Source organism: Martes martes, assembly GCF_963455335.1.
Source record: "Martes martes genome assembly, chromosome: 3".
Classification (NCBI taxonomy): domain Eukaryota; kingdom Metazoa; phylum Chordata; class Mammalia; order Carnivora; family Mustelidae; genus Martes; species Martes martes.
This window is the reverse complement of record NC_137890.1, coordinates 136,271,289-136,284,270: the sequence shown is the minus strand read 5'-3', so window position 1 is coordinate 136,284,270 and position 12,982 is coordinate 136,271,289. Positions and strand designations below refer to the sequence as shown.

The window sequence follows — 12,982 nt, the reverse complement described above, 5'->3', positions numbered from 1 at the left end:
ATATAAAATTCCAAAGGTGGTGATATTTTCTCCTTCTAGTTTGTCAGACAAAGATGTAGGTCAAACGGGGTCCCAAAGTCTCCATTTGGGTCATATCAGTATTCCCCTCAAAAATGTGGCTTGATCTTCTGAATAATGCAAACGAAAATCCCTCTTTAAAGAAGAATTTTGCACCAATACTGCTGGCATAGGATACTGCGATCCGGGCAGGGGATTAGACCCCTATCTTTTGTAAGTTGGGCCTAAAATTGACTCCAGATTTGTGACTCATGAAGGGAAATTCAGTTTTAATATAGATATGCTTTAAAAAGTAAAAATGGCTATTATTCTTAACAAGTTACATATTGGGTATTATTCTTAAAAATGACTCATAAAATATCTTTTTAAGTACTTAAAATCATGAATATGTTCTACTCTTTTACCTTTGCTTGAATGCAATTTTTCATTTTCCAGGAAAAGATACATTTTCTAACTAACCCCGTTAACCTAATTACTCATAAAGAAATACCCAAAATGTCCCTGACATCGATACCTTCACAAAGAAATGTATCTATGCACATGTACGAGAGCATATTCCATTTAGATAATCAAAACTGTAATTTTTATTTAAAAGATTCCTCTCCATCCATGTAATTCCTAGCAGTAAAATCTATCAAAAGCACTTGGAGTTTGCAAACACTAAAACTGCTCTACCTATGTCCTTATTTCCTCATTCACATACTTAAACTCAAAAGTATTAACTCTTAGGCTTAAAAGAATAACAGTATTCTGTTTGTTTAATGGTCTTTGTTTGATCTTAAATGGGGTTTGTAATGAAAATGCTTTCAATCTGAAGGGAACCTTTTATCCTATTCAGAATAATTATCTTGTAAGATTAAAATCAGTGAGTCATACCTAATTAAGATTTATAATTTAGCATCATTCAGGTATATGATCTAAGAGAAAGAGTTTATGGTCTTAACTTCAATTTGAAATAGAAAGGGAAAAGTGAATAAAAGGGAAATAATACAGTTATTTGGGGCATAACAATGCACTATATTGCCACAGATTTACCCAGATTCCTTGTTTAATCCTTCCCAAGGCCAAACATGTATTGCGAAAAGCTAAGGCTAGGAGTAAGGTGGGAGAAGAAGGGTTCTGATTTAAATTATACTATAGAATTCCTACATCGGTTATGGAACACTAAAAAAATATGCTTGGTGGCTAACCACCTATCAAAATATTACAAATTTATCGTGCCTTTGAGGCGAACAATTTCTAAACTGCAGGGTGAGTTTATAATTAAATGGGACACTGTTCTAATAGTTATTTTGAAGCTTCCTTTCATTAAAGCACATATCAACTGAGAGAGCAATGCCCTGTTATTACACAGGGCAAAGCTTTCTCTTCTGAGAAGGTCTCATATATAGTATTTCTCTCCACAAAGTCTAACAAGGCATTCAAAATAAGTTCAATTTTTTTTCTTCCTCAGAAATATCTTTAAAGCCCCCCACCCTCACCCCAGTCTTGGATTATAGAAAAGAATAGTTACTTTTCCGAGGTCTTTGATATTTCCTTTCCTGGCAGAGTCATCTGATGTGAGAAATACCTTTTGAAAATAAATGGTACAACTTCAAGTGCACTCAGATCCATTACTTGCTGGACATTCCATCGTATCTCAGTTTTGATTTGAAAAGGCCGCTTGACTTCAAAATTTAGTTTTAGGTATCTCAATATGATGCTTGATCTCATTGAGAAGTATCTTGGGAAGCAACAGTGTAAACGTTTGGTCCACCCCTGGACACAGAATTGTTCAAGCCCAAGGAGAAAGGAGTCCTACCTGCTGACTATATTATTCAAGGGAAAAGGGGGTTATTTCAACCCAGGTTCAGAAACCAAGTTCACAATTTGAATATAACATACTGCAGTTAATGTTCCTGCATGAAGGAGTCACTGTGCCCCTTTAACACAGCTGTCACCATGTGTTTATGGAGCCACGATGCCACTTTCTAATGTCAAAATACCAATGCTGCTACTCTTATAACAAGGTAATTACTTTTGCGTTGGCCCCTTGTGTCTGAATGGCACTCAGTGAGTTGTGCTTTTATTTTTGACTGGTCGGGATTTTCTACATGTCTAGAAGATTTTGGATTCTACCTTAGAAATACTTATTTACCGTGGACTTGACACTTAGGTGGGGTGGTGGTGGTACCTAGCAACAGAGAAACTTCCAGGCTCTTACCACACACCTTACTAAAATCCACCCCAGTCATTCTGAGCCTGCGAGTACATATTTAAGTACGTACCTGTCTGCGAGCAATGACAAAACACAGGGCTCCTTTTAAGAATCTCTGTACAGGAATTCATGGGCTACATGGAGCACATATCAGACAAAGGGCAACATGAGATAAAGGCAAATATTTCTGTCACACCGATTCACGTGCAGAAAGAGCAGAAGATACCTAATGGTCCATTTACCATTGATTCTCTCGCTCAGTGACCATCAGTGTTTCTTTGGGCAGAGGCACAGGGAACAACTGTGGGAGAGTCAGTCCCTTAAGCAGGAAACCCAGTGACTTGCACCCAGCAGGCCCTCAATGATAAAAGTTTGTGGGTTCTGAAGGCAGGGCTAGCTTCATTGCCCCGTGACCTGCGCACACCCCCAGGGTCCCCCAGACAAGGGCCCTGTGTTTGGTTTACTGCTCTGCTGCCACTGTCTCGAATTTTTAATAAGTTTTGAACAAGGTGCCCCACATTTTATTTTTTGCACCAAGCCCCAGAAATTACGTGGCCAGCCCTGGGTGAAGGTGACAATGCGTGTTGATGGTGAAGATAATAAATCAAAAGAATAGCCAAAAGTTTACAGTTACATCTGGAAACCCATGGCTTCACGTTACACTACTTTTAAAATTTTATTTTGGAGGTTACTGTTTCCATGAATAATACCTCCTCAGGAACCAAAGCAGGAAAGTAGAAGTCATTCATTCTCAGATGAGTTCACCGTCATATGGATATAGCACTTAATCAACTGTCAGTTGCTTAAAAAGCATCCAATTGACATAAGGCAAACATTACTTGAATCTGGGAAAAAAGAAAGACTTTTTTTTTTTTTGGTGGATGAAGAAAATGCAGTTTCTGTTCTCTTGCCAGCAATACATCTACAAGTGGAGTGGAGTAAATACATTCATTACCAGCAGAAATCAAAACTCAAGAGAGGAACTGAGTAAAGTTGTTTTTGATACTAAGAAAACATTTTACAGGTATTTTACATTATATATTCTGCAGTAAGAAAATCTTTTTTGTAAGCTATAATATTGCTGATAAACTTTTTATAAAAGCCACTCTTGACCGAAAATGAGAACAAAAAAGTCTAACAAGAAGCAAATGTCCCAATGCTATAAAAAAATACTTTCTAAAAGAAAGATTTTCCCCATATAAAAATATGAATACTTAAGCTAGGTCACAGGGTAAAAAAAAAAAAAAAAAAAAGTTTAACCTTGGGCCTCCACAGAAGAAACCACACGTACAACTTTCAAGATGCATTGGTTTCTAAAGTAATTGGAAGAGTAATAGTATAAATGTTCTGTGAAAGTCACAGTGGCTCAAATATAAGCAAACATAGCTATTTGTACATATATTTAACATAAAGACTTCTGATTTGAAATTCTCCTTTGAATTTCCTGCGTCTAATACCCGGAGACAACAGCCCACCATATGCAATGTTAAGAAGTGTCAATACTCAAGTAACAAGTCAACAAACAGATTTGTTGCATAAAATATGTAAATATTATTAACAGGAAGTGCTATGTGATAGCTGATGTTTGGTTGGTTTCTGATCATCTATCTTTTCTGTCGCCTCAGTCTCCCTCCTAAGGCTACCACCAACAGGTAGCAGACGCATGTGCCGAGCTGAGGCAGAGTCCTGAGCAGGCATCCGTGGGGCTGCCCGAAGGAAACAGCAACCCACCTGCTTTTAATTTGCTGCAAACTTATCAGTACAATTTATTTTCACTATATTCTTGCCCACTCCTTATTTCCACTACCTGCATTTCTTGGAGGGAGCATCTTTCAAGTAAAATTGCCATTTGAATGATAAGACCAAAAACCCCCAAAGATCAGTAATCAGCAATCATGTCCAAGCAGCTATGCTTGAAATTTCTACCATAAGTTTAGTGAAAAAGTTAATGATACAAACTCACGTTTAGGAGAAAAGGAAGAAAATTCCAAATTCCAACCATGATTTAAAGCACTTGCTAAACAAGCATTTGTTTTCAGTTTTTGAAAAGTGTTCATTTTTCATAGACAAAAAATTTAGCTATAATGGTGTGTGTGTGTGTGAGAGAGAGAGAGAGAGAGAGACAGCTAATTAAAGACGGAATCATTTTTGGACTTGTAGAAGTACCCCAAATAATTTCTAAGTTCAATTGATTTTAATGAAACATTAGCCCTTATATGCCCCCCAACGAAAGAGACAATTATAATAAGATTTTTTTTAATTGAAGGAAAAAAATTGCATTGCTTTCTGTGCCATTTGTTTATTCTGGCTTTTCAATGACTTGAGATAAAAAAGCAGATATGCTGATTAATCATGTCTTATCGATCAGTAGCATATGTCAATATTTCACACAAATGTCTACAGAACAATTTCTCCCAATCAAAAATTTATAAATCAGTTTAAATTCCTGGTGATTAAATCTTAGCCCCACAACAATAAATGTGGTACTTTATAAAAATATGTAAAATGTGTACTCAAGAATATACTGATAAAAGGCAAAACAGCAAACATTTCTATTAAGCAAGATTCTAAGAACAAACTGGAAAGTACAAATCATAAAAGCCTGCAATTGTTTCAAATACACCTAGCAATTCTGCTGATTTCAGACCATTAAAACTGATTACTTAATTAGGCAATCATTCAAGGCATCTAAACATTCACAGACAAAAATAGGGAGTTATTAGCAGAGCCGTCTTCACCTTGAGATGAAAATTCTAAAAAATGTTGCAGACACATAAACTTTCAGGATCTGTCCCCATGCATGAGCTAAGCAAAATATTAAAATCTAAAAGGTAACAAGCAAAGCTAAGGAGAAAAAGAATTTACCTCTAGTGATATCACTCATTTGTCTTTTCAAGTAGCTAATACCTTAAACAATCTTAGAAATATCAAGTTATAACACAGATATTCTCTATCGATTCTTGGAAGTACTACTTTTCTCCCCTGTGGTCACACTCTTATACTATCTAAGAGTAATTAATAAAATTTCTGCTCTCTTATATGTCTATCAGAAGTACCTGCCTACAAACAGGTTTTCAAAGTTCCTACCTAACATGAATAAAAACAACAAAAAGATTTTCTATTTATGGAAAAAACAAAACAAACAAACAAAAAACCCCACAACCGGAGTACTGGAACCTCAGCTACTGGAGTCTTTAACGTAACTAAAGAAAAAAAAAATAATAATCTCTGTTTTCATTCAGTAGATACCAGAGATAATTTCAAGAATATCACTGATTCAGTATAGTCAGGAAAAAAGAAAATATTCTGTCCCCCCCTCCCCAAAAAATCGCTTCCTGAAATAATTCTAAGGAGACCCTATAAACTGTCTTTTTAAGAGAAGAGAAAAAGCAAGTCAACTCACACATACAGCTTCCAAACAGAAGTCTTACTCTCTTCCAGGAAAACAACAATGAGATTTTATTACCCTACTATGATTCTTTCATTTCGGACATGATTAATTAGCAAGTATTACACTTCCCAAAACTCCCACCACACTCTTTGTGGTCTCTCAGCCTAGTTGTTGAGAGATTCATAGGAAAGAGCAAGGAGCCAACAGCAGTATAAGACAAGTATCCAGAAACTATTTCAAAGGAACACTTCTCTCCTATCTTTGCCTCCCAAACTGAAGCAGACTGCCTTTAACTGCTTTCACAAAAAATTTTTTAATTGGTTATTTTCTTAACAATACCTTTTAGTATTTAAATAATGCATGCAACATATGCCGTATTCAAGAATACATGGCATGGTTTATTTGTTACCTACCTATATTTTCAGGCTGGAATTCCAAAAGACTTGAGTGAGTCCATGTAGTTTACACTGATAACCATCCACATGCACAATTAATAAACAATAAAGAGGATGTGAGCAAGCATGTTTGGGGAAATGGCTTTTATAGAAAAACTGTTTCTTTCCCAAAGAAAAACTAACATGTCACACATAAAATGATGAGAGGAAACAGCAATATAAGAACTAAGGGGATGAAAGAAGAGGGCAACTCTAAAATTTGAATGAATGAAAACTCTGATTCCCTGCATATTGTTCCAAAACACCCTCTCCAAATAATTTTCCCTTTCAAACGATCTATTTTCAAAATGTCCATGTGAACCAAGGAGCCAGCTATAACTGAACATACTATAAATACATATTTAACAACCATCAGTTTATAAAGGCTAGGGTTTCCTCTTCAACCCTTCAACTCTTATGTCCAAAAAACTTCACACATAGTACAGTACTAATAAATAGATCTTGTTGGTTCCAGGAAACATTTTTTTTAATCTATTCTGGTCATAATATCCTTGCTTTTTTTCTGTTGTATTAAATTTAGGATCAAAAACATCAAAGCAGCTTCCACCTCGGACCCAACTTTTAGAGAATCAATGTGACAAGGCAGTCCCTGATAGATGTTTCTCTTGATAAACGACTTGTTCAAAAGAGACATTGTAGCTTTCATTTCCTGACCACAACACACTTTTAATTTGCAACAGCAGAGCTGCCAGAGTGAGAGCACTTGCCCACTTTCCAGCCTTTTAGGTTTGTAGCTCTGGTTCCTTTAGGCCACGCGTTTGAGACAAACAAAATCTAAAAATAATCAGAGTGATAGAATTACAGAATAGGAACCATTAATGCTACTTTATACATATACACTAGTGTCTACTTTATATATATATATGAACACAAATATAAATATATATATATAAACTTTTCCTCCCCAGAATTCTAGTGTGTGATAAGGCTCCTGAGTGACCATCATTTGCACAACAAGCATTTAAACACAGAGAAATAAATTATGTGACTATTATTTAATAGTAAGCAGAGACAGAGGAGGGGGCAATTTACACACTTAAATCTGCTGTTAAATGTCATGAATTATATGATTGCCTACCCCAACGTGTTTTTTACATATTATTGCAATGATTATTATTACTACTACCTAGAAATCGCATTTAAGTATCAATACGGTGAACAGTCAAACCATCCAATTTCTGCTCTCAGCACATTGTCCGAGCTCCGATTTAAAATTTATAAATGTAATATCCTCCTCATCACAGGCAGCAGCCCAATCTGCTCTGAATATATATTACAGCTTTAACATCACAGAGGGAAATCGCCCATCTGGCAATCCCATTCGCTCCAACAGCTCCCGGGGAAAAAAAGCTGTGCTCTCTCCTCCTTAAAACATTTCTCAGGGCAAATTATGTGCATCTAAAATAAACAGTCTTCTTATTGATCGCTTCAAAGTCAACAAGTTCCAAATGCAAAATTCAAATCCTTTTCTATCGTGTGAGAGCAGTGTGTGTTTAGCTCAATAGTCACCAGAGTCCAACCAAAAGTGTGTGTCGCGCAACGGCTCCTGTAGTGCCTTTCCTTGTATTCCCATTTGTGTTATGAGAGAGCAGTAACCACGGCCACATTACAGACCCCTGGCAGCTTTGCCCCACTGCTATTTCTTTCTTTCACATTCTCCCTTTCCTTCTCTCTCTTTCCAGGGTGAATGCACGGTGGTAGGGTGAATGTAACCAAAAAAAAAAAAAAAAAAAAAAAAAAAAAACCAACCCACACACAAACAACAACAACAACAAAAACCCAAACCAGTATAAAGTGGATATATCCTGTGGTTATGCAAAATACTTTTAACATCTTTTTGTTGTTGTTCCCCCTTAGTCTTAATTGAATATCACAAAGTATACACATGGCACTGTCACAAGAGCTATTGAAAACCCCCTCTCACTCCATTTATCTGACCTTTTTTTTTTTTTTGTGAAGAAAGAGGAAAGAGCGATTTCAAACAAAGTCAATTTCAGTGCTTGATTATTTAATTCTGTCACAGGTTAAAAGTAAAAAGCGCTGACAGGCAGACAAGTGAATGGCAAGGAAAAAAAAAACTACCACTGTTTCTTAAAAGGCATTAAAGACTTAAAGCAATCAAAATATATATATTTTTATTTTTATGTAAAAGACATCCCTTCGCTCACTCACCCAAAAAAAAACACACTCAGAAGAACTGATTACTCCACAAAGTGTAATCATCCAGAGAGCAGACAAATTACATTAATAGGTTGAGAAAAAAAAAATTTCATCCAGTTTTGTGTGTGTACATACATATATATATACTTTCATTAGTAAGCAGTCTTTCCCCACACTCCCGCCCTCTCCCCTCTCCACCCAGCCTCCTCCCCAAAAAACCCCACACTGAGTTTAACTAATTTACATACCATTTGACTTCAGTGGTTATATAGTGCATTACTAGTAACATGCAACTTTGGGATTGCCGCTAAAACAGATAAAAGTGGACTCCAGTAATCTATTCATCAAAACTGAAATATAAACAAGTGATAGCAAAAGCAAACAAGCATTTAGACAGATTAAAATATACATATATATATTTAAAGGAATTCTGTATCATAAGCGTCTGCTTCCCAAGGAGAGTCTTCAATGGTTTTTATCATGCTATTTAATTTGTCTTTCCTATTTAGATGCAAAGGAAGTAAATTCCAAAACTGACATACCATAAACACTGGTGCTACTGATCATTTCTTGCTGGCAGCACAAAAAGCTGAATTGGATTTCTCACAAGCAGGAATTCCAAAGGTTGCTTTTCATTAAAGCCACTTTTCCTCTCAGCTATCAAATGTCACTGCCTTGAAACGTGGGCCCTTTCGTCAGGTATTCATTTAACCTACATGCATATAATTAAGGGGGAAAGCAACATCAACAAAAAGGGGATCTCAGATCACAGGAGAAGAAAGAAAGGAAAAAAAAGCACATGACCAGGAATGCAAGTCCATGTCAATTTCACTCACTCCCATTGAAACTAACAAGAGCTCCGGGGAGGACGGTAATAGGATCAGTGGATTGTATATACCATTAAATTATACATCTTTCTCTCCCGTTCCTTGCCAACAATACGCCCACCACGCTGTACCCCCTCCAAGATGATGTGCTTACATTTTTCTGCAACCGATCTTCTGACATTTTCACATTCCCCCAGCCACGAGACTGTAATTTAACCTCAACTTTTTGTGTGTGCAAGATTCTTATTTACACTTCTTATTTACTTAGAAGTTAGTTCCCGAAGAAAGTCTAGCCCCACCCTATGGCTCCGCTTTCTTATTTTTTATTTTTGAAGTAAAAAGATAGTAATAAGTAAGCTCAATATAGCGGAAAACGAGATTCTTGCTATCGCGAACTATTAATCCAATACTATTGTTACAATGATTAAGCAGCAAAAATATGCATTATAATGTTTCAGGGCTACTTTGTACAGAGAAATTAGACAGCAGGTTGGCGTACAGAATAGAAGCGAATGCAAATTAAATTTAATGTTTACGGCACTACTGGAAGATCTCTTTTTATTACGGGTCTTGGATTTATTTATATTCTTAAAAAATAAAACAAATAAAAACAAAAACAAATTTAAACAGATGGTAGAAAACTACGAAGCTCCTCTTACCTGAACGCGCGGAGCGAAAACCCGATAGGTTAGCGTAGCATCGATCCGACGTGTTTGCTGATGAATGGAAGCTAGGGTTAAGTGAAGGTGCCTATGATTTGAAATCATTCCAAGTTTTTGAAGGGAAGACGGACTGCAGCCTCTGCCATGTTGGAATTTCAAACCCAAAACAGCTGCTTGGAAGGAGCCAGCATGCCAGAGGCTGGGCGCAGGCGCAGAGCGCCGCCGAGCCAAATTCAAATCACTTTCACACTAAGAGCCAAAGATCAGTTTTCAAAGGAGAGAGGGAGAAAGAGACGGAGGCTGCGGAGAGGGAGAGAAGACGGGAGGCAGTGGCGAGAGGCGGGCAGTGGAGAGAGACGGGCAGCGGGAGGACCGGGAGGGAGAGGGAGAGACGCACGGAGCCCGCGGAGCTGGAGGGGGAGAAAGGGAGGCGGGAGGCGAGCGGGCGAGCGAGCGAGAGACGCGCCAGAGATTCATGGGCAGGGAGGGCTCAATGGCCGCGCCGCGCTGGCCGGCCAGCCGCTCGGGTCATGTTACACGGCCGGGGCCGCGGCGGCCGCCCAGCCTTGCCGACGCGCTCACGCAGCCCGGAGGGGGCCCCGAGGTCATGATTACGCGCGCGGGGACCCGGAGCTCTCCCTGCCCTCACTCCCGGGCCGCCCAGCCTGGGGAAAGGGGAGCAATGCCTTGGGGTGGAGGGGGGGATTGGTAGGGGGAAGGGAAGGGGCCTTTCTTTCCCACGCGTGACCAGCCGGCCCCTGCGCGCCCCAGCCAGCCTGGGAGGGCCCGGGACAGGGCTGCGCGGCTCTCGCGCCCGCGGGCCCCTCCCTGCGGGCTCCCGGCCCTCTCGACAGCTGCGGCCAGTCCACCCTTCCCCACCCCCCAAGACTCCGCACACAGGACAGGATCTGGCCCCGAGAAGCCAGGACCTCACCCGTACTCTCCCCTGGGCCCCCAGCACCAGCCAGAAAATGACTTTATCTGCTAAGAAGAGGCAACTTCGGGGGGGAAATCCAAATTAAGCCGGTTCGCCTCCCCCGCCTCCTTGTGAATAAATAAAATCATAAGTGTCTAGGTGTGCGGTCCACTCTCGCGCTTCCCTGGTTCCCCTCCCTACCTCCCCCAGGCGGCTTGGGCCGGGGAAAGCAGCGCCTGGGGGCCCCCGGTGCGGGCTGCTGGTGTGCCAGCATAGACGTTAGCCTCATGCTTTCCCAACCCCCTTCTATGGAGCAAGCCGGGGACCCAGGAGTGGGAAGAGAGTAGGGGCTTTGTGGTGCTGGGAGCTGAGGAAGAATGAAATGTGCAGTTGAGTGTGTTGCTCGCATCCCAGGGAGCAATGCAGTGCTGATTGTCTGTTGCTGAGATAGCCTTTTGTTCGGAACATAAGGTTTAAGAAACACACACACGTTTTCTGGGGTCTCTTGTTAGATGTAAATGTGCTGCATCCAGACGCTTACTATGCAGTGTAAGCTCAGTTGGTTTACTAATCACCCCGCCCCACCCCCAAACAACCAGGATCATTTGAATGGGAACCTCATTCAGACTTCTAGGCTGCGAGGATTGCCTTCAACCTATTTCATTCTAGACTAGCCAACCATCCAACTGAGATAATAAAGCAAACAATAACATTTGATCATGATGTCTACGAGATAATGTGCCCGGCAAAGTTCTTTAGGAATTGTAATGAGCAAGAGAGTGAGTGAGGTAATAAATTTCTCTTCGTTTTCATTAAATATGACTTTAATAGATAAATGGTAAGTTTATACTTTGGCCTGGTGGACATCCAGTCCGCTCCATTTCAACTAAGCTAAGAATGAAAGATGCAAATTATATATTCCACCAGGAGCCCATGAAGCTGAGAATGTTACCTTTGAAGGTTGGGAACGAAAATAGACTTGTTTAGGACTGACCCTCCTCATAACGGAAGCATTTCCCCCTGCTTCTCTGCTATAGATTTAATAGACTAAATTGCAGCTCTCCAGATGATGAAATGCAGCTTTTAAAAGATCCCACATATATACTTTGAAATTAATTTCATTCTCCTTTCATGATTTTCTTACCTGTGAATGGATAGCCATTGAACAGATGCATTTAGCTAACACAATGAGAAAGAAAAATTATTTTAGTTAAATCTAGGCAGATGACAGAATTTAAAAGACAAAACAAAGTGATTCAAGATCTTACCAAATATTTCTAAAGAATGAGATTTCTATGTGGAATGGATTTGACCTTTCTGTGCATTTTTTTAAACCAGGCTTCAAAATAAAACAGAAGAACTTTATTCTGATGTAACAGAGAACACTGGAGCCCCTTTAGTTATGTTTTACAAGATAGCTTTGAAAATGATATTATGAGAAGTTGCCCATTGGATTTCACCACAAAGAAATAAGTGTGGAAAAATATCTATGGGTCACTGTTGGATTGCATACAGATGAATTAAAAAACAACAACTGTGAAGAACTTATAATTTCAGTTATTGCCCATTTGGAGAATGACGACGAGAAGTCCTCTGGACACACAGCAGATGCTCTGTGCAATTCAAGCAAAATGGCTCTGTCCTTGTTTGTTAAAAAAAGTTCAAAGCTCATCAACCTTTAACACTAAATTCCTCATATTGAATTTACAGTTTCTTATGTAAACCAGAATGACAAATAAAATATATAGGATAGAATTTCACTGAGTAAAAATATATATATATGTTATGTACAGATATATATATGTGTATATATTTACATGATCAACTTAAATTCATTTTCAATATCTAAAACAAAGTAAGCACTACTTTTAAAAAGGGGCAGGAAAAAGTGTGGTTAGCAGGAGTTTATTAATAGGTAAGTAGGACCTTTTTCAAATCTTTGTATATTCATTTGAAATACAGATTATAGAATTTGTCATTCAACATATAAATGAATATAATTAACTTTGGACTCAAAAAAAAAGCAAGCTATTCAAAAGAACACTGCGTGTATTTGCACAGCATTTCAAAACTGTCCAAAATTACATATACTCCAGGAAAAAATGTTTACATAATAAAATATATATTATGGGATTTGCATCACTAATAAGATCCATTATGGAGTTTGTCACCCCACTATTTCTACCTTTTTTTTTAAAAGTATGGATAAGGTTGCTTTTTTTCCAATTACTTTTTTTGCAAAGAAAGATGAAATTTGACCTTTTTTTCCCAAAAAGATGCATTCTTTGTAAAATTAGCACAATGTTTATGGTTTTTGTTGTTTTAATAAAACCAGCTTTAATGATGTGATATGATT

General features: G+C 38.6%; 1 protein-coding gene across 1 annotated transcript in view; it reads right to left on the bottom strand.

Moving 5' to 3' along the window:
* Positions 1-9,873, bottom strand: part of FIGN (fidgetin, microtubule severing factor) — a 125,446-nt gene extending 115,573 nt beyond the window's left edge. The window contains exons 1-2 of the mRNA XM_080799255.1: positions 9,708-9,873; positions 8,764-8,933 (exon numbers count right to left, since the gene is read on the bottom strand). Coding sequence (XP_080655381.1) covers positions 8,764-8,788 — 25 coding nt within the window. The 5' untranslated portion in view covers positions 8,789-8,933; positions 9,708-9,873. The remainder of the gene's footprint in view (positions 1-8,763; positions 8,934-9,707) is intronic.
* Between the last annotated feature and the right edge of the window lie 3,109 nt (positions 9,874-12,982).